A 22,586-nucleotide genomic window follows, 5' to 3' on the forward strand; every position below is an offset into this window, starting at 1 on the left:
CTGGATCAAGGAGAGATGGGGCTCAGGCTGGATGGAATGAGGAGAAATGCCTTGTTGGCCCGGAACTTCCTCTCCTACGTCAGAATTGACGTCAGGGAGCGGAATGCTGGTCAGCGCAACACTTCTGCAGGGAAAGCTTGGGACGGCGGTGGCTTGGGGGCTGTTCCCCGATTGCGGTGGCAGCAAACCGAGTGGCTTGGGGGAGGGCACGGAGACAGAAAGAAGGGGGAACAGGGAGACAGAAAGAAAAAGTTGGGGGAGAGAATGAGGTCTGGAGGAGAGGAAACATACAGGAGGCTGAAAGAAAGGAAGAAAGATTGGATGCACAGTCAGAAGAAGAAAGTGCAACCAGAGACTCATGAAATCACCAAATAGCAAAGGTAGGAAAAATGATTTTATTTTCAATTTAGTGATCCTGTATATAGCATTAAGATAAGAAACAATATATGCAGTGTTAGATTTGTTTTATAATGGTTTTGCGGCTCCAAGTTTTTTTTTCTTTTCGAAAACGGGTCCAAGTGGCTCTTTGTGTCTTAAAGGTTGCAGACCCCTGGTATAGGGGCTGGTTTTATTCAAATGATTCAGACATTGTATAGCTCTCCTGGTGCTAGGCTATATATTAATAATAATTTATCGGATAGATTTAGTTTGCAGAGGGGGGTTAGACAAGGTTGTCCTTTGTCTCCTTTGCTTTTTGATGTTGTTTTGGAACCCTTGTTGATAGCTATTAATCAGGCAAAGGAGATACAAGGAATTCCGTTTTCAAGTTGGGAATATTAACTCTCCGCTTATGCGGATGATATTCTGCTTTATTTGAGAAAACCAGAGACTACTATTCCATGCTTGCTTGATTTGATTGAAAAATTTGGAAAGTTTTCTGGGTACAAGATTAATTAGAGTAAATCTGAAGTGCTACCATTTAATGTACATTGTACCAAAGGATTATTTGATTCATTTACATTTGTTTGGAAAGAAGATGGATTAAAATATTTAGGAATTAATATTAAGAGTACTCTTGAGGACACAGTAAAGGAAAATGAAAAGCTTTTATTAAAAAAAGTAACGGAAATGTGTGAGCAATGGAATCCTTTATATTTATCTTGGTGGGGGAGAGTTCAAACAATTAAGATGATGATTTTGCCTGTGGTTTGTTATCAAATGAGTATGATACCAGTTTTTTTTCAGGGGTCATTTTATAAAAAGTTGAAAGTATTCTTACAAAATTTGTTTGGTTGGGGAAAAGACCTAGAATTGCTTTAGTAAAGTTGCAAAAAACAATTGTGGAAGGGGGGGGGGGGTAAATTTTCCAAATTTTTATAGGTACCATCAAGCCTATATTTTAAGACAGGGTATGTATTGGGTCCTTCCAGAGCTCATGGAGAATGTCCCAGACTGGTTGTATTTAGAATGGCGACTCATGTTTCCTATACATTTGGTTCATCTTTTGAGTATACCAATGCCTAATAGATACAAAGGGAATAGAATCTTGATTGATACTTGGAAGACTTTGAGATATGTTACTAAATTATCCCCTATTCCAATTTCTAAATCATTAAATCAATCCATTTGGCTAAACTCCAAAACTAAAATAGGCGGTCATAAAATTTTCTGGAAACAATGGATCATTGCAGGAATAAGAACTTTAAATGATGTTATTTCAAATGGTAAGCTGCTTAGTTTTTCACAGCTGCAACATAAATATGGTTTTACTAAGTCACAAAGTTTTAAATGGTTGCAGCTGAAACAGGCTATTCAGGAGGGGTTCCCTGAATGGAAAGATCTTGATACTCAATATAGTTTGGAAATCTTATGTTTCCAGGCGGATTTCTTGGGTCACCAAGCCGCTAAGTGGTATAAATTGATATATGGTTTTACAAATAAAAAACAAAAAACGGGTCTAAGAGACATTTGGAGCATTGAGATTAAGCATCAAATTTCTGCTTCTCAATGGCCACAAATTTGGTCTTGGAGAATTAGATGTACAGTGTCGGCATCTATGAGACAGACTTGGTTCTTTTTGTTGCATAGAGCTTTTTTGACTCCAGTACGTTTACAAAAGTTTGATAGCTCTAGATCTAATAAATGTTGGCACTGTAATCTAGAAGCAGGGACTTTGGATCATCTAATTTTTTATTGTCCTTGTATAAATGCCTTCTGGAAGTCAATTTGGTCTCAAATTAATTCTTTTCTAGAAAATCCAGTTGCTCTGTCATATGATACAATTTTGTTTGGAACAATGATGAGAGCAAAGAGACAAATTTCAGCAAATAATAATAAATTGCTAATGATTATGACAGGGGTTGCAATTCAGAATATAACTAGAAATTGGAAAGATTATACAAGACTTAACTATACTTTTTGGTGGAATTCTATATGTTATATTTATAAAATGGAACGAATTCTTGCTATGCAAAAAGGAAATTATAATAAGTTTAAAAAAATTGGGGGGCCATTGATTGAATATTCGAATGATTAGACACCTTTTTATAGAAGAATAATATGATATGGGATTGGGAGGGTATAATGTGTGAGAGTCAACTAAAATGTTTATATGTGTGGAAGGGGAGGGGGAGGGGGGATAATATAGGATGTAATATTATATGAATTATACAAGTGAATTGTATGAATATTGAATGTTTATTGTATACTTGTAATGAGATATAAAATGAATAAAGAATTGGAAATGCTGGATGCTACTGAGAATAATGGGGAGTTCTCATTAGAATAGCTCCAGCCCAAGAAGTTACTCCCGAGTGGGCAAGCAATCCCCAGAATGGGGTTGGAGAGGAAGTAGCCATGGAGGTGCTGTTAGCCAAGCAAAAAGGTTGGGAACTACAGAAACTGTAAATGTTTTTTCTTTCAACTTTGAAAGTGAACTGGCTACTGTTTGGGTACTGTGAAGACTTGCTGGGGCTCGTACTTAGAGTGGGGGATGGGATAGAAGCACTGAGGGGAAATGTTCCAGCTGTGTGATTACTGAGTTTGCTCTAACCTGAATCTTTATCTGATAAAGCCATTAAGGACTAGTGCTGTGCACAAAGCCTAAGGAGTTAGGCAGTGAAGATTTTAGTTTTGTTTGTTTTGAATGATAAGCACTAATGCCTGTCCCGGGAAGAGACCTGAGAGAGTGATTGGTAAAGCCCTGCTTTTAGCAGAGAGAAGGGAAAGACCTCTGCTAAGCTGTTCCAGTTTGCCCTAGAGACAAAGGGATTTTTTTTTTCACAAACTGAGTTTCAAAGTGATTATTTTGTCCTGTTTGAAGCTTAAGATGATTATTTTGAACTGTAAATGATTGTGGGCACTCCCCACAGCACTGTTTGTGGTCAAGTTCAGTTTTTTTTGTGGCAAGAGAAATAAAGAAATTGCTGAATTTAAGCCTTGGATCAAATAAAGAAATTGCTGAATTTAAGCCTTGGACCGTTCTGACTATAATTTGGAGGTTCAAGGGAATGAGTAACCACATGTCCATCCAGCCATCCAGAAGTGTGTGCAACAGCTGGCGGCACAAGAGGAAGGCTACTAAAATGGTGCATGGTCTTTATCTTAAGGCGTATGGGGACAGACTTAAAGATCTCAATATGTATACTTTGGAGGAAAGGCAGGAGAGGGGAGATAGGATAGAAACATAGAAACATAGAAGATGACGGCAGAAAAGGGCTACAGCCCATCAAGTCTGCCCACTCTGCTTACCCACCCCCTGTCTATGCCCTAATGACCCAATTTCCTTATCTTGACCCTCGTAGGGATCCCACATGGGTATCCCATTTATTCTTAAAGTCTGGCACGCTGTCTGCCTCGATCACCTGCACTGGAAGCTTGTTCCAATGATCAACCACTCTCTCTGTGAAGAAATACTTTCTGGTGTCGCCATGAAATTTTCCGCCCCTGAGTTTGAGCGGGTGCCCTCTTGTGGCCGAGGGTCCCTTGAGAAAGAAAATATCATCTTCCACTTCGACACGTCCCGTGAGGTACTTAAATGTTTCATAGTAATATAGTAACATAGTAGATGACGGCAGATAAAGACCCGAATGGTCCATCCAGTCTGCCCAACCTGATTCAATTTAAATTTTTTTTTTTTTCTTCTTAGCTATTTCTGGGCGAGAATCCAAAGCTTTACCCGGTACTATGCTTGGGTTCCAACTGCCGAAATCTCTGTTAAGACTTACTCCAGCCCATCTACACCCTCCCAGCCATTGAAGCCCTCCCCTGCCCATCCTCCTCCAAACGGCCATACACAGACACAGACCGTACAAGTCTGCCCAGTAACTGGCCTAGTTCAATCTTTAATATTATTTTCTGATTCTAAATCTTCTGTGTTCATCCCACGCTTCTTTGAACTCAGTCACAGTTTTACTCTCCACCACCTCTCTTGGGAGCGCATTCCAGGCATCCACCACCCTCTCCGTAAAGTAGAATTTCCTAACATTGCCCCTGAATCTACCACCCCTCAACCTCAAATTATGTCCTCTGGTTTTACCATTTTCCTTTCTCTGGAAAATATTTTGTTCTATGTTAATACCCTTTAAGTATTTGAACGTCTGAATCATATCTCCCCTGTCTCTCCTTTCCTCTAGGGTATACATATTCAGGGCTTCCAGTCTCTCCTCATACGTCTTCTGGCGCAAGCCTCCTATAATTTTCGTCGCCCTCCTCTGGACCGCCTCAAGTCTTCCTACATCTTTCGCCAGATACGGTCTCCAAAACTGAACACAATACTCCAAGTGGGGCCTCACCAATGACCTGTACAGGGGCATCAACACCTTCTTCCTTCTACTGACTACGCCTCTCTTTATACAGCCCAGAATCCTTCTGGCAGCAGCCACTGCCTTGTCACACTGTTTTTTCGCCTTTAGATCTTCAGACACTATCACCCCAAGGTCCCTCTCCCCGTCCGTGCATATCAGCTTCTCTCCTCCCAGCATATACGGTTCCTTCCTATTATTAATCCCCAAATGCATTACTCTGCATTTCTTTGCATTGAATTTTAGTTGCCAGGCATTAGACCATTCCTCTAACTTTTGCAGATCCTTTTTCATATTTTCCACTCCCTCTTCGGTGTCTACTCTGTTACAAATCTTGGTATAATCTGCAAAAAGGCACACTTTTCCTTCTAACCCTTCAGCAATGTCACTTACATACATATTGAACAGGATTGGCCCCAGCACCGAACCCTGAGGGACTCCACTAGTCACCTTTCCTTCCTTCGAGCGACTTCCATTAACCACCACTCTCTGGCGTCTGTCCGACAGCCAGTTTCTGACCCAGTTCACCACTTTGGGTCCTAACTTCAGCCCTTCAAGTTTGTTCAACAGCCTCCTATGAGGAACTGTATCAAAGGCTTTGCTGAAATCCAAGTAAATTACATCTAGCATATGTCCTCGATCCAGCTCTCTGGTCACCCAATCAAAAAATTAAATCAGGTTCGTTTGGCACGATTTACCTTTTGTAAAGCCATGTTGCCTCGGATCCTGTAACCCATTAGATTCAAGTAAATACACTATCCTTTCTTTCAGCAACACTTCCATTATTTTTCCAACAACTGAAGTGAGGCTCACCGGCCTGTAGTTTCCTGCTTCATCCCTGTGACCACTTTTATGAATAGGGACCACATCCGCTCTCCTCCAATCCCCAGGAATCACTCCCGTCTCCAGAGATTTGTTGAACAAGTCTTTAATAGGACTCGCCAGAACCTCTCTGAGCTCCCTTAGTATCCTGGGATGGATCCCGTCTGGTCCCATCGCTTTGTCCACCTTCAGTTTTTCAAGTTGCTCATAAACACCCTCCTCCGTGAACGGCGCAGAATCTACTCCATTTTCTCGTGTAACTTTGCCAGACAATCTCGGTCCTTCTCCAGGATTTTCTTCTGTGAACACAGAACAGAAGTATTTGTTTAGCATATTTGCTTTCTCCTCATCACTCTCCACATATTTGTTCCCAGCATCTTTTAGCCTAGCAATTCCATTTTTTATCTTCCTCCTTTCACTAATATATCTGAAAAAATTTTTATCTCCCTTTTTTACATTTTTAGCCATTTGTTCTTCCGCCTGTGCCTTCGCCAAACATATCTCTCTCTTGGCTTCTTTCAGTTTCACCCTGTAGTCCTTTCTGCTCTCCTCTTCTTGGGTTTTTTTATATTTCATGAACGCCAACTCTTTCGCCTTTATTTTCTCAGCCACTAGGTTGGAGAACCATACCGGCTTCCTTTTTCTCTTGTTTTTATTGATTTTCTTCACATAAAGGTCCGTAGCCATTTTTATCACTCCTTTCAGCTTAGACCACTGTCTTTCCACTTCTCTTATGTCCTCCCATCCTAACAGCTCTTTCTTCAGGTACTTTCCCATTGCATTAAAGTCCGTACGTTTGAAATCTAGGACTTTAAGTATCGTGCGGCCGCTCTCAACTTTAGCCGTTATATCAAACCAAACCGTTTGATGATCGCTACTACCCAGGTGAGCACCCACTCGAACTTTAGAGATACTCTCTCCATTTGTGAGGACCAGATCCAATATCGCTTTTTCCCTTGTGGGTTCCTTCACCATTTGTCTGAGCAGAGCCTCTTGAAAGGCATCCACAATCTCCCTACTTCTTTCCGATTCCGCAGACGGAACATTCCAGTCCGCATCCGGCAGGTTGAAATCTCCCAACAGCAGAACCTCCTCTTTCCTTCCAAACTTTTGGATATCCACAATCAGATCGTTATCAATTTGCTGCGATTGAGTCGGAGGTCTGTAGACTACACCCACGTAGATAGAAGTTCCATCTTCTCTTTTCAGAGCAATCCATATCGCTTCTTCCTCTCCCCAGGTCCCTTGCATTTCGGTCGCTTGGATATTGATCTTTACATAGAGAGCTACTCCTCCACCTTTATGACCATCTCTGTCCTTCCTAAAAAGATTATATCCCGGTATGTTTGCATCCCATCCATGTGATTCACTGAACCATGTCTCTGTGATAGCAACAATATCTAGATCTGCCTCTAATATCAGGGCTTGCAAATCATGAACTTTGTTGCTTAGACTGCGAGCATTTGTGGTCATCGCTTTCCAGCTATTTTTCAGCGATAATCTCCTTTTTTGTATGGATTTTTGTGTCGTTTCACTTTCCATTGCAATACTAAGAAATGAGTTGCTGATATTGCTTATGTTGCAGCCTTTACTACTATCACATCTTTTCTTTTGCCGGGGGTGGTCTCTATAATTGTCCTTCGTACATACACCACCCCCACCTTCTAGTTTTAATGCCTAGAAAAATATTGTCTAAATTTCTCTGCAAGGTTTCTTTTTCCTGCTGTAGTAATATGTAGCCCATCAGTGCAATATAGCTTCTTGTCCTTCCATGTATTTCCCCATCCTCCTATGTACCTGAAGCCTTCTTGATGACACCAGGCTCTGAGCCATCTATTAAAGTCCTCTGTGTTTTTCACTCTTTGCTCTCCTTTTCCATATGCATGTCTCCCCTCTTCCTACGTTCCTCAAGAGTGTAGAGCTGCAATTTGTTCAGTCTCTCTTCGTACGAGAGACCCTTAAGCCCCGAGATCATCCTGGTGGCCGTCCGTTGAACCGATTCAATTCTGCGCACATCTTTACTGTAATGTGGCCTCCAGAATTGCACATAGTACTCCAGATGAGGTCTCACCATGGCCCTGTACAACGGCATTATGACTTCAGGCTTTCGGCTGACGAAACTTCTATTGATACAACCCAATATCTGCCTTGCCTTAGATGAAGCCTTCTCCACTTGATTGGCAGTTTTCATGTCTGCACTGATGATTACTCCTAAATCTCGTTCTGCTGAAGTCCTTGTTAAAGTTTCTCCGTTCAAGAAGTATGTCCTGCATGGATTTCCGCTTCCGAGGTACATGACCTTACATTTCTTAGCATTGAAGCCTAGTTGCCAGGTTGAGGACCAACTTTCCAATGTAAGCAGGTCCTGCGCCATATAATTCTGTAAACTGCATTCACTTACTATAGGATAGACACATTAAAATACCTACATGGCATAAATGTCTCTTTCATTTGAAAGGAAGCTCTGGAATGAGAGGGCATAGGATGAAGTTAAGAGGTAATAGGCTCAGGAGTAATCTAAAGCAGTGGTCCTGGAGTACCTCCTTGCCAGTCAGGTTTCCTGGTTATCCACACTGAATTTGCATAAACCTGATTTGCATACACTGCCTCCATTATATGTACCGTATTTTTCGCTCCATAAAATGCACCTGACCATAAGACGCACCCTAGATTTAGTGGAGGAAAATAAGAAAAAAAACATTCTGATCCTAATTCTCCCTGCCAAGCTCTGCACCCAACCCCACACTCCTTGCCAAGCTCTGAACTCTGTCCCCCCTCTGATGATCTAGTGGCTGGCAGACAGGTAGGGACAGGGCAGGCAGGCCTAGTGGCTAGCAGGCATAAAATCATAAGAAGCCGGTTGGGTCAGTCGTTTCCACTGAGTTACTCGTGCAATATGATTTAAATACTGGATTCTTCCAGAGGCAGTTCTCCATTCCTCCAGCCATCTAGTAAATCATTATCAAATAAATGACTACAGTCCACAACTTGTCCTCCTGTGCCTATTTGATCTCTGGAATGAAAACTTACTACTATTTGTCCTCGTACTCTATCATTGTCATTTGGCCCAAGTTTGTATACATCCAACCTCTGATATTCAGTGTCTTTGAGGCAGTTGATTGCATTAAACAGAAGTCTAACACACCCCAGAAATCCAGCACCCTGTTCCTTATTAATTTTTTTTGTGATTCCATATACTGATCGTTATTGAATCCAATTTTCCAATATATAAGTCATAATGCTGGTTCCACTTTGGGTCAAGTGTATTCTTCACAGTGTCTATAGAATGGCACTGCCCTGATCCATCAACAACCACCTTGGCAAATGGATCAGGAAGCCGGAAAAAAATCTTTTTTCATCAAGTTTTGTGCACATAGTACTTACTGTCAGGCGCAGCTTGATGGGCCCATTCCTCCTGGAGCCCTGGTTAGACATGTTCCGTCTAACGCGGGGGCTGATGAGAATGCAAAGGAGTGGCAGTGGAGGCGGCTGAGGCCCATGGGGGGGGAAGGAGGAGAGTGGAAGCTCAGAACCCGCTGCCACTGCTGTGTTACCATAGCCGCTCGCTCTGTCAGGGCCATGCCACCATGCTGGGACCCTCAGCGGCTTCCGGTTTCAATGGCTGCTGCTCGCGCCCAGCCCACGGGCATGCTGCTGTTCGTGTGGGAAGCAGGAATTGCTGTCTCTAGCTGCCTCTCTAGCGGCAGAGCAGCGCACAAGGCTGCCTGCCTGGTCACGCACCGCTTCCCGCAAGAATGGAAGCGGTGAGGGACCAGGCAGGCAGCCTTTGGCACTGCTCTTCCGCTAGAGAAGGGAAGAGGAGTCAGCCGACCACGCAGGCAGCCTTGTGTGCCAGTTTGCCGCTAGAGAGGCAGCCGTATCCAGCGAGGGAGAGCACCAGAATTAAAATAAGGTAACCGGGGGGTGGGGGTGGTTTGGGTATTTGCTCCATAAGACATACCCTTATTTCCACCAATTTTTTTTGGGGGGGGTGGAAAATTGCATCTTATGGAGCAAAAAAATACAGTAAATTTCTTTCATGCATATTCATTGTGGATATATTGAAAACCTGACTGGCAAGGAGGTACTCCAGGACCGAGTTGAGAAACACTGATCTAAAGAAATACTTTTTTACAGAAAGGGTGGTAGATGCGTGGAACAGTCTTCTGGAGGAGGTAGTGGAGACAGAGACTGTGTCTGAATTCAAGAGAGCTTGGGATAGGCACGTGGGATCTCTTAGAGAGAGGAAGAGATAATGGTTACTGTGGATGGCCAGACTAGATGAGCCATTTGTCCTTTATCTGCCATCATGTTTCTATGTTATCCTGGTTAAATGATCCCATCCTTTGTGTTCAAACCTTACATGTTTCTTTTTTTTATAAATTGTATTTCTTCCCATTTGTACCAGTTTGTACTAATTTGTAATAGAACAAAATGATTTGTATGTAATGTCTTATCTTATTTTATTTTGTCCACCCTGCTCTCTTTTTATGTATTGGAAACATGTAATACGCATTGAAATATATGATATTGCGTAAAAATCAAAATCTATGGACCAGCACCGGTCCATGGACCGGTGGTTGAAGAACATTGGTTTAGAACTCTTAATTCCCTTGCTTTAAGGTCAAGTTTAGTTTAGTGTTTTAACTGAATTTGGGCATTTCGAGCTCACGTCTATCACCTGAAGGGGCTCGAGCTGGCTAACATTGTTAGGAGACCAAAGGAATGAAAAATAAATGTGAGAACATTATAATACCTTTATATCACTCCATGGTGCGACTGCACCTCAAATGCTATGGCCAGTTCTGGTTACTGCATCTCAAAAAGATATAGCAGAATTAGAAAAGATACAAAGAAGGGTGACAAAAAGAGTAAAGAGGATGGGATGACTCCTATGAGGAAAGGCTAAAGCAGCTTGGAGAAGAGATGGCTCAGGGGAAATATGATAGAGGACTATAACATACTGAGTGGAGTGGAATGGGTAGATGTGAATCACTTGTTTACTCTTTCCAAAAATACTAGGACTAAGGGGCATGTGCATCAGTACCCTAAAGTCCAATTCCAAATTTTGTGGGGATGGGGGACTAAATCTTTCAAAGTGCTTTCCCTGGTTGATGATGATTAATATTGTTTAAGAAGGAATTTCTACCAATATATTTTGTGTAGATTTGGATAACATTTTGTGTAGATTTGGATAACAATTAGGACTGTAAATTTGCAGTATTGTCTGAGAAATATCCTAGGGCTACACCCCATAAGATTTTAAAAACCATGATCAAGACTCTGGCCTAGATTCACTAACCTGATGATCCGTGTCCGATCCGTGGGTGATCCGAGGCAGGCCGACCAATTCACCAACCCTCTGCATGCAAATGGGGGCGATCAGAGGCACGCCCCCCACCCGACGACACGGATCGCTGGAGAGCGATTCCGATGCATACGCAGACCACTTACTTTGCCTGTAGATGGTCTGCTCATGCATTTGCAGTCTGTGCTTTTTTATTAATTTTTTTTACTTGTTTACTCGCGAGCCTGTGGTTTTAATCGCGGATTTAAAGCGGGTTAAAACCACAGGCTTGCGCTGCTGGGAAGGGAGGCAGAGTAGGAGTGTATAGGGGCGGTAAAAGGCAGGAGAAACAGGACTAAACAGGGCGGCAAAAGGCAGGAGAAACAGGGCTGAGCAGGGCGGCAAAAGGCAGGAGAATCAGGGCTTAACAGGGCGGCAAAAGGCAGGAGAATCGGGGCTGAGCAGGGTGGTAAAAGGCAGGAGAATCAGGGCTGAGTAGGGTGGCAAAAGGCAGGAGAATCGGGGCTGAGAGGGTTTTTGTACAAGCGTCTGGTCCTCAGGAGTTGCTTGTTTTTGGACCGGCCAGCCCTGTCGGTGTGCCTGCTTTTTGTTAGTGAATCGCAGCCCTTCCTTCTTTGCATGCTGTTTCCCCTCATTTGCATGCATGGATCAGAATCGGATCGGCACAGAGGTTAGTGAATCAGGTCGGAGGAAAATCGGGTCACAAAGGGGTCGCAAACTGATCGGTACATGGTCGGTTTACTTAGTGCATCAGGCCCAAACAGTGTTCTTCAACCGCCGGTCCACGGTGCGATCGATGCAGCGTTATCTTCAAGCCAGCTCCCTCTTCCTCACTGATTCAGTGCACAAAGCCACGGGCAGTGGCTCCTACGCGCGTCCTGCGCCTGAACCGGAAGCCTTCTCTCCGACGTTGCTTTGTGCACTGCATCAGTGAGGAAGAGGGAGCCGGCCTGAAGATAATATCGGGGCGGCATAAAATGACCAGGCGGGAGCAGGCCAGAAGGTAAGGCATAGCATGGATGGAGGGAGACAACAAAGGTAGGGGGGAATGATTTTAATTTTGAATTTACTGATTGAATTATGTCAATTTTGAGAATTTACATCTGCTGTCAGTGTGCTTTGTGTAGTTTAATTTTGTGCTTAACCATTATGTGTTGTTAAAAAGATTATATTGTGTATCTTCGAAAAATGAATGGAAAAAATGGCGTTACAATTAGTACTATTATGGGGGCGGGGTCTGGGGTATGACTTAACCCAGTGTTCTTCAACCGCCGGTCCACAGACCGATGCCAGTCCACAGAATAATTATTTTATTTCTGCTGGTCCATAGCTGTAAAAAGGTTGAAAAACACTGTTCTAAACCAAAAGAGAGGGAAGTTGGAGAGTTTGAACCTGACTGGCTTTTTGAAAAACTCTTTGGATGTGTCCACTGACAGAAATACACTAGAATATGGTGCTGTGGTAGGTGTGGTTATATTTAAAAAGATATCATAAGCACCATTAGAAAATATATGACAACAGGTATATCTAATTAAAAAATCATTAAGATAATTGAATGAAAATTTATGACACTTGTTGTTAAATGAAAAAAAATCAATAAAAAACTTAAACTAAAAAAAAAAAAATCTACATTGGTTACATACAAACATCTATAGACAAGAAATCTACAAACAGATGCAGCTACCTTCACAATTTGTTTTTTCATTTGTCAACAAATCTTTGGTAGGAGGAGAATTACCTATGGTGTGCAAGGAATCGACAGTAACTCCGGTGTTAAAGAAAAAGGGATCAGATGTTGAAGATTTTTAAAATTTTCACCATATTTCTGTTGTTCCTTTTTTGGGGAAGGTAATTGAGAAAGTAGTGTTGAATCAATTAAATGATTACATTTTACAAAAAAACTGGCTTGAGTTTCAATTTGGATTTCGCCATGCACATAGCGTGGAATTGTTACTGCTCTCAATGTTGGAGGTTTTGAGGGAAGGGATTGATTATAGGAATAAATATCTCATGATATCACTTGATGTATCTGGCGCATTTGACACAGTAAACTTGGATACTATGCTGTTGAAAATGAAACAGTTGGGATTAGCAGGGGATGTTTTACAATGGTTTACATCCTATTTAAAAGAAAGAGCTTTACAGGTGAGGAGCAGGGAAACTGTGTCAAGAATTGTTAAAGTTAAAAGATGAAGTTCCAGGAGATGGGAGTGCAATACAGAATATATGCTGATTTCCCAATAAGTGATATCTTTAGCACAAACAATTGTGAATTGGATGGATGAGCATGACTTGAAATTAAACATTAACAAAACTGAGGTAATGGTGGTGAAAAGCCAAAGAGACAACTCTGAGATGGAAAGTGTGGTTGTGATGGGGGAGAGATTACTAGTAAAAAAGAGATGACTATTCTAGGAGTATGTTTAGATAGTTGTCTGACAATGGAAGATCAAATATTGAAAATGATTCGGCTGGGTTATATGCAATTGCAATTACTCTATAGACTGAAACCAATGCTGCCAGCATTTAACTTCCGTAGCTTGGTGCAAGCATTAATCTTGAGTAGAGTAGACTTGCAAAAGGGAAGTTGAGGGCATTGCAGATGTTAATTAATTCTGCTGCAAGATTAATTACAGGCGTCTCAAGGAGTTCACATATAACTCCAGTGTTGAAACAATTGCTTTGGTTACCCATACAGCAAAAAGTGCATTTTAAGATTCTTGCAACCATTCATCAGATTGGTATGACTATTGACAGAGGCTGCACCATGCAACCACAAATAAACAAAACAATACAGAAATCTTTTGCAGTTAAGAGAAACCTTAGACATGTCTGAAAATTCACACAATTTCCGAAAGAACACAATTTCAGCTCCTAGTACAATCTCTAATCCTAAGTATACTGGACTACTGCAACATCCTCTACCTCCCCTGCCCTGCAATAATGATTAAACAACTATAAACAATTCAAAATACAGCTCTGAGACTCGTCTACTCATTGAAGAAACATGACCACATTACTGAGGCATACATCGATTCACATTGGCTTCCAATCCAGGAAAGAATACAATTTAAATTCTACTGTATACTATTTAAAACTATAAAAGGAGACAGCCCAATCTACCTAAACAACCGCTTCATCCAAACTACCTCTCCCAGGCATGGAAAAACACACACCCCATTCACATACCCCCCCAATCAAAATAGTAAAACGGAAAAAACTATATGACGGCCTACTAGCCATTCAAGCAGCAAAACTAGATAACTAAATTTCCAACCTACTGATAACAACCCCAGACTACAAGATGTTCAGAAAGGAAATAAAAACTATACTCTTCAAGAAATCCCTGAGTAAAGCTTAATACCACGAATAACTCCTTCTTACCATCCTCTCCCTAACCCCTGATCCTACCTAACCCTCTCTTGGAAACGATCTCTGATATAACTTTGTAACCTTCCTTCCATAACTCTTTTTGTAATCCGCTTTGAACCAAAAGATAATGGTGGAATAGAAATCTGTAATGTAATGTGTCCCCAAAGGTATTTGTGCAGCCATTTCTCCAGAAGCTGGCTTGTGGAATTTGGTATATGTGACAGTTTATCTCAGGATACTACATTAGGGGGGGTGGAGGCTAGTGGAGGCTGGAATTTTATCTCGGCTTAATGAATGTCCAAGCCTGCTGTTTACTACAGAAACACAGAGTGCGACATGATAGTTTGTCACATAGCCAGTAATGTGAAAATAGCATAAAATGAACAAACGCAAGACTCTTTGGAATGCTTTGCCTGGTATTTTACGATTTTGTGCTGGGAAGATTAATTTTAAGAAAATGTTAAAAACACAATTATTCGTTAATGCATTCCTATGCTAAGGCCTTTCAAATTTAATGATATAGCTTTCTGGAATATTCTGATAGGAACTGAATACAACTCATATGACCTGATAATGCTTGTATATACTGGTTCAGTATTTTGTCCTCTACAATGGGAGGAATGATAAAAATGTGTTTGTCCAGTTATGTGTGTGATAAATGTGTGGTGATCGTAGGGAGAGCAGGTTAGTATGTATGTAATATGTAAACCACATAGTTGTATGTGGTATATACATTTTTAAATAAATTCCAGCTTTCACCCTTCACATATACACACAATACCACCACATTTGTTCTGACCTAAAGACCTTAACAGAATCCTTCAAACAAAAAGGATACAACCTTAAAATAGTCTGCAAGAATATTGTCTCATCTCTTAAAACACCCAGAGAAAATTTACTACACTACAAGGACAAGAAAACCACAGACTGGACCCCCTTGGTAGTGACATACAATCCAGAGCTGGAAAAACTAAGAAAGATTTACGGGATATCTACAACCACTACTCCAGGAAGATGAATTACTAAAAGAAATATTCCCAGCTCCACCCATGCTGGCCTTCCGTCAGCCACCTAATCTGAAACAAAAATTGGTAAAAAGCAAGCTTCTCACACAAACCCACAGAGAATGACACACATCCTTGCAGTAGGTAAACTGCAAATTGTGTGAGTACATCTCAAAAGATCCCATTGGTCACTCATATGGGAAAAGACATTCAACATAAATGGGATCCTTCACATGCTCATCTTCTAATGTGGTATACATCATTCAGTGCAAAGAGGGCGTTATATTGGCGAAACAGGCCAGATGCCAAAGATCAGAATCAACTTACATAGATATCATATTAAAAATTGCAATACCAACCAGAATGTCATAAGAACATAAGCAATGCCTCTGCTGGGTCAGACCTGAGGTCCATCATGCCCAGCAGTCCGCTCACGCGGCGGCCCAACAGGTCCAGGACCTGTGCAGAAATCCTCTATTTATACCCCTCTATCCTCTTTTCCAGCAGGAAACCGTCCAATCCTTTCTTAAATCCCAGTACCGTACTCTGCCCTATTACATTCTCTGGAAGCGCATTCCAGGTGTTCACCACACGTTGGGTAAAGAAGAACTTCCTAGCATTTGTTTTGAATCTGTCCCCTTTCAACTTTTCCAGATGCCCTCTTGTTCTTTTATTTTTTGAAAGTGTGAAGAATCTGTCCCTCTCTACGCCCTTCATGATCTTATAAGTCTCTATCACTTCTGTCGGACAACACTTTTGGAAAAACTGACCATTGCACCAATGATTTTATGGTAAGAATACTAAAAGGGAACTTTTAAGACAATCCAAGAACGTTAGACCTTTGAAATTAAAATGATGAAATATTTTGACACCTACCACAGAGATCTTAACAAAGATCTGGGCTTTCTACCCTACTACAAAGATATTTAAAACTACTTTGTCACCTCTCTGTCTCCTGCTTACCCCATCACAGAAATGATTTCATGTTTTCCATATATATATATATATATATATATATATATATATATATATATATATATATATATATATATATATATATATATATATATATAAAAGGAAAACATATATATATATTTGTCAACATTTGCTTATATCTGATCTGAAGAAGGATTACCTTCGAAAGCTCATCATAAAATGCATTCAGTTAATCCAATAAAAAGGTATACCTTATTTCCTTAGTTTTTTTTTGTTTTATTTTTTATATATTACTTTGGAAAGTAAACTAACTTGGCCACCATACCATTTCACTCTAATAATAAAAACACTTGTATGCTGTACCTGAAAATATCTAACCATAAACTGAGATTTCATGTCAATGAACAGTTTTGGGGGTCTAATGTTTCTATATTTTCTGATCTTTTAAAAGCAACATAATAGGCGCAAGGACTTCCTGAATATAAAGCCTAGGGTCCTAGCCCTAGGTGATACCTTGATGATAAAATTTCCTTCTACCAGAGAAGAACCTAGAGTGGAGGGTCATAATGGATGATTCACTGACTGCTGAAACTGGAATCCTTTGCTATCTCTTTTTTGTTTCATTTACTTAGAGAAAGTGTTGAGTGTCTAGATGATTTCTTATTGCCTCAGTTATTACTGTGGACTAATGGTTCCTCTAAATTTATTTTCAATTTCTTTTTTTGTTTCTGTTCATTCAAGATACCATTTTTATGTAAATGATATAAAAAAATAAATTTAAAAAGGATCTTCCTGTATTTTCTTATCTGAGATATGTAAATCACTTTGTCACCACAGAAAGGCAGTCCCTTTCCCTTTATTGTCCATTCCCTAAGCCTATTACTTTCTCCAACATTTAACTTTTTTATCTCTTCCTCAACCCTCCATTTCCAGAGCTGGCATTCCAACAGAGACCAATTATATTAGACCTTTCTTTTCCCCCACTCTCACCAACAGAGGCCTTCTCTGTCAGACTGTTATTTGTAACATACCCAGGATAATGTTCTCATCATTGGGGTCCAAAGTCAAAATAGGAGGGTCCAGTAATTGGTCCATAGCTTGGTCATTCCAGATGATATTGTCTTCCCAACGTCCATACACTAGCTCCTCATTGTCAATAGGAAAAATGGAGAACCAAGGCTTGTCATCTTCCACGGATGCTAAAGATATATAAAAGAGACATATAAAAAATTCCAATAAATAAATAAAAGTGCAATACTGTTCACTTCCCTTTTGTTCAAGGGTTCTAAGCACTATGAATGTTTCATTTCTGTTACAAGACAGATAAGAAAACACTAGTTCTGTCTTTACCACAAAATAATATTTCAGTTTTCCCATCACAATACTGATCTCCTTAAATGAAGTTAGTTTCTACGGTCATATGCTCACTGGCACATTAAGGTTATGCTGAGCAGTCTTTGGCATAATAGGTTACTACCCAGTACAATGGCGACTGTCTCTGACTTAGTCCCCCCAAAACACCATAAAACATTTTTTCCAAAATATGGATTCTGGTTAACTGGGTCTCTAGCAGGACAATAGCAGGCCTCAAGTGGATGGGCAGATGTCTTTAACAATGTAGGATCTGCAGCGTTTGACTACAATCCGGTTTTTCTCACTTACACAGATGTAAGCCATCCAGTCCTATACTGTACAGTGACATTCATAGTAGGGGGATTAACTGCATTGCACAGTCACCTTCTCTTCCTTCTCCCCAATCCTTCTGGAATTATTACCATCCCCACCAACCTTCCAACATCAACATCTACCAGTCCCACTCCCTGGCATCATCAGTTTCCCTTCCCAACATCACCCTAGCATCATCATTACCTCCTTCCTCTTCCAGTCTCCTGCCATCACCTTTCCTTTCCTTCCTTCCCTCCCATCCCCCAGAATCATCATTTTTTCATCTTTCCCCATTTAAACCTATGGACTCATAGCTTTTCCCTCCATTGCCTCTATACTTCTGTATTACCAGCTTCTACTTCCTCCCTACCCCTGGGTATCATCATATTTCTGCCTCTCTCTCATCATAGTATCATCAACTTCTCACCTCCTTCCTCATAAGCAATCATTTCCCCTTGAGATCATCTTTGGCTGGCAAGAAAACCAGGTAAGCAAATACCGTATTTTTTGCTCCATAAGACGCACTCTAGATTTAGAGGAGAAAAAACCAAGAAAAAATATTCTGAACCAAACTATGCCTCTAAACCCAGCCCCCTAGAAAAATAGACTGCAGCAGACAGATTTTGATCACTAAATTGAAATCCTACCTTTGTTGTCTGGTGATTTCTGGTTGCACTAGATAGTTCTTTCTTTATTTTTCTTTCCTTCCTTACTTTCTCAGACCCAACAATTCTCTTTTTCTATTCCCTCTCTCCTTCCTTCCTATGTCCCGAGTTCTTGCTTCCTCCCCGCCTTCCAGCCTTTGTCCTTCCTCCCTCCTGCACCGAAGTCTGCCTCCCTCTCTCCCTGCCATGATGATTCCTCCTCCCTGGTGCGCCGCTCACCCACTGCTGGCGCAACTCCACGAAGAGAAGAGCCAGCAGCGTGCAATAGGGCCCACAAGCTTTACCCCAGCGCCAGTTCTGATACTAGAGAAAATATCTGGGCCAGCGACTGGCTGGCCCAGACCTTCTGCCAGCCCTTCTCTTCCTTTCCTGCGGCGGCGAGTGGGTAAGAAGGCGGCGAACAGCAACAGCAGCAGCAGCAGCAAGGGGTGGGGGCATGAACAGCAGCAGAATGCCGGGGGGGGGAGCCACAAGTAGCATCAGAACACTGGGGGGGGGGTGTATTCACTACATAAGACGCACCCCTCTTTTTGGGGTTGGAAAAAGTGTGTCTTATGGAGCAAAAAATATGGTATATAGTGCTTGTTGCTGTTGTTCCTTTATTGGCATTCCTACAGAGTGGGGACCATGGGGCCAGGAGTCTTTTGAGACCCACCAGCCCTGTGCAATTTCAATTTAACAGGGAAATTAGTAAAAGAGATGGTGCTGGAGGCAGAAGCAACAACAGCAGATAGAAGAACTGCAGCCCATCTCTCATCAGCAGAGAAGGATCACGTAGTAAGTAGAGAGAAGAGAGGGCAGACTGTTTCAGGTCATAGCAGTAGTGCTGCCCAATTCAGGAAAAAAAAATTTTGATTCGATTAGATTCTCCTACCCAATTGGGTGTTTTTTCAAACATCCTGGTGGGTTTATTTTATAGCCTCTTCACCCCCTTTGCCTTCTCCTAACCACACTGGCGCTGTGGTGTAAACAAAATAAACAAACAAAAAAGACTTTTCCTCTCTTTGTTAAATCCTAGCTCACGTTTGCGTTCTAACACCAGCTTTGGCAGGATACAAGTTTCAAATCTGACATATTGTAATCACAAAACAGAAAATAAAATTAGTTTTTCTACCTTTTCTTGTCTGGTCATTATTCAAATCTTGTTGGTCCCAGGCTCTGGTTGTCTTCTGATAACTTGCTTGCTAGGGTCTCCTTCTTTCTCCGTGCTAACCAGCCATCTGCCATCTCTGTCCTCTCCTTCCATTTCCCTTCCCTCCCCCGGAGGTCTGGCATCTTTCCTTTTTTTCGTCTCCCTCACCAGATCCACCTTTTCTTAACTACCCTTTCATCCAGCATCTCTCCCTCCTTCCACACCACCCCAGGGTCCACCATCTCTCCCTTTCTTTTCCCAACTACCCTCCTATCCAGTATCTCTATCCCTCCCTCAACAGTACACTATCCCTTGTGTCCAACTTCTCCCCTTTCTGTTCCTTCCCTCCCTAAATCCCATTGTCCATCATCTCTCTCCCTCTCCTCTATTTTTAAACCCATTATTTCTTCCCCACCAAAGTCCGGCATATGCATGTCTCTTTGAACCCCCCCTTCCCTCCCTCCCTCCGTGTACTTTTACACCAAGGCCCCCTTCCCCTGAAGGTCTGTCCCACCTGAAGGCCTGCACTTCCCCTTAAAGGCCTGCACCCCACCCCTGAAGGCCTGTCCCCCCATCCCTGAAGGCCTATCCCCCCTTAAAAGCCTGTCCCCCCTGAAGGCTTGCCTGTCCCCCCTGAAGGCCTATGCCACCATCCCTGGCCTGTCCCCCCTTTGAAGGCCTGTCCCCCCCTTGAAGGTCTGTCCCCTATTCCTATCAGTCTTCCGAATAGCCAAGCAGAACTAAGAACTGGAAATAGAAATAAACCAGACTCTGAACAGGAGTAACAACTAATATGCCCAAATGCTGTTGGAAAATGCAAAGGAGAGATCCCAGCAAGAAAATGTCCCCACAGTTCACCAGCTATGCCAGCCAAGCCACAGCCGCTATTCTTCAATTCTCCCTGGCCCTAGAAAAATACTAGAACCTACAGAAAAACCAAAATCTGCATGTGCAACAGTAACAATAGACAGGTTGGGTTCTATACTGGTCTGGAGAGGCTAAAAGAAAGTAAATTAGCAGGTAAGAACCTAATTTCTCCTTCTTTAGCAACCATCCAGACCAGTATAGGCATCTTACAAGCAGGACATACCAAAGTAGTCCCCATCATGGGTGGGACCCCCGAAGGGCTGACACCAGAACACGCTCACCGAACACCACATCCCGACGCGCCTGAACATCCACACGGTAGTATATAACAAAGGAATGCAAGAAAGACCATACAGCAGCCTTACAAATGTCCACTGGAGGTACTAGTGAAGACTCCACCCAAGACGCCGCCTGACCCCGAGTGGAAAGAGCCTTGAGAAATTCCGGAACAGGCTTTTTCTGAAGAAGATATGCGGATACAATAGTCTCTTTGATCCCAAAGTGCAATGGTAGCCTTAGAAGCGCCATCCCCCTTACGAGGACCTGCAAAAAGGACAAAGAGCGAAGAACCCGACAGACATCTAGCTTGTGCAACTGTTTCTGCTCAGAAGAACCCTCCTGACTACCCAACACCTGATTGACATGAAAAGGAGAAACTACCTTTGGCAGAAAGGAAGGGACAGGCCTCAACACTACCCGCTCCCTAGAAAACTCCAGGATGGGAAACCTGCAAGAGAGAGCCTGCAGCTCCGAAACACGTCTAGCAGAAGTAATAGCCACCAAGAAGACCGCCTTAAGAGTAAGGTCCTTCAATGAGCAGGCGCCCAAAGGCTCAAAAGGGGGGTGCACCAGCCCAGACCAGATTCAAATCCCAAGAGGGAACCGATGGCCACACGGGAGATTTGAGCAATTTGGCTACCTGCAATAAGCGAACGACATCAGGAATAGCAGTCAGCCGCTGACCTCTTAACAACACACAAAAGGCTGACAAAGCCTCCAACTAAACCTGGAGAGAAGACCAAGCCAGGCTCCTATCCAGGCCATCCTGCAAATACTCCAAGATGTTAGGCAGGGAAGCGCAAAAAGAGACTATTCCACGCACCCCGCACCAGCCCTCAAAGATACGCCAAATCCGCACATAAGCCCGAGATGAGGAAAGTCTCCGGGACCCCATCCACAAAAGGGTGGAGATCACTTTATCGGAATACCCCTTCTTACCTAGGCGTTCCCTTTCAAGAGCCAAGCTGTAAGACAAAAGGAACCCGGATCAAACATGGGAATGGGGCCCTGAGTCAGAATATCAGGCGAAAGAGGCTCCGACACCAGATGACGCACCAGATCTGCAAACTACGGATGTCGGGGCCAATCCGGAGCCACCAGAACTACTAGGCCCGGGTGATGAACAATGCAGAGAAGAACTCTGCCCACTAATGGACATGGAGGGAACATATACAACAGCCCCTCCATTGGCCCTCAGCTTGACCGTTTCTTCAACGACTGAAGAAACAGGGTGTTTTGGCGTTCACACTCGTGGCCTTCAGGTCCATGAGGGGCTGACCCCAAGACTGCACTATCAACTGAAAGGCCATATGACTTAGACACCACTCTCCGGGATCTAGAATGTGACAACTGAGGAAGTCCGCTTGAAAATTTTCCACTCCAGCTATGTGGGAGGCCAAGATGTCCTGAAGGTGAGACTGCCCAGACCATGACCACAGCCACCTCCTGCACCACCTGAGTGCTCTTGGTGCCCCCCTGACGATTGACATAGGTCACCATCATGGCATTGCCGACAGAATCCTGACTGACTTGCCTGTCAAGAAGGAGCGGAAGGCTAACAGCACCAGACGAACGGCTCTGGTCTCCAGAACATTGATCGACCAGGACGCCTCCTCCGTGGACCAGGTGCCCTGAGCTGAGTGACCTAGACACTAAGCTCCCCAACACAGGAGACTGGCATCTGTGAGAAGCACCGTCCACTGTGGTTGATCCACACTTGTCCCTTGACGTATGAAAGCAGTGCCAGACATCTAAGGAAAGACAGAAGGCCAGCCCTCAGAACTGAGGACTCTA

The 22,586-nt window shown here is 42.6% G+C and overlaps 1 protein-coding gene across 5 annotated transcripts in view; it reads right to left on the reverse strand.

The window, feature by feature from the left end:
• Positions 1 to 22,586, reverse strand: part of TAF1 (TATA-box binding protein associated factor 1) — a 596,267-nt gene that overhangs the window by 410,393 nt on the left and 163,288 nt on the right. For all 5 annotated transcript variants that reach the window (XM_033945528.1, XM_033945529.1, XM_033945526.1 and 2 more), the window contains one exon: positions 17,216 to 17,383. In XM_033945528.1, coding sequence (XP_033801419.1) covers positions 17,216 to 17,383 — 168 coding nt within the window. The remainder of the gene's footprint in view (positions 1 to 17,215; positions 17,384 to 22,586) is intronic.

This window comes from Geotrypetes seraphini, chromosome 5 (assembly GCF_902459505.1).
Source record: "Geotrypetes seraphini chromosome 5, aGeoSer1.1, whole genome shotgun sequence".
Taxonomy (NCBI): domain Eukaryota; kingdom Metazoa; phylum Chordata; class Amphibia; order Gymnophiona; family Dermophiidae; genus Geotrypetes; species Geotrypetes seraphini.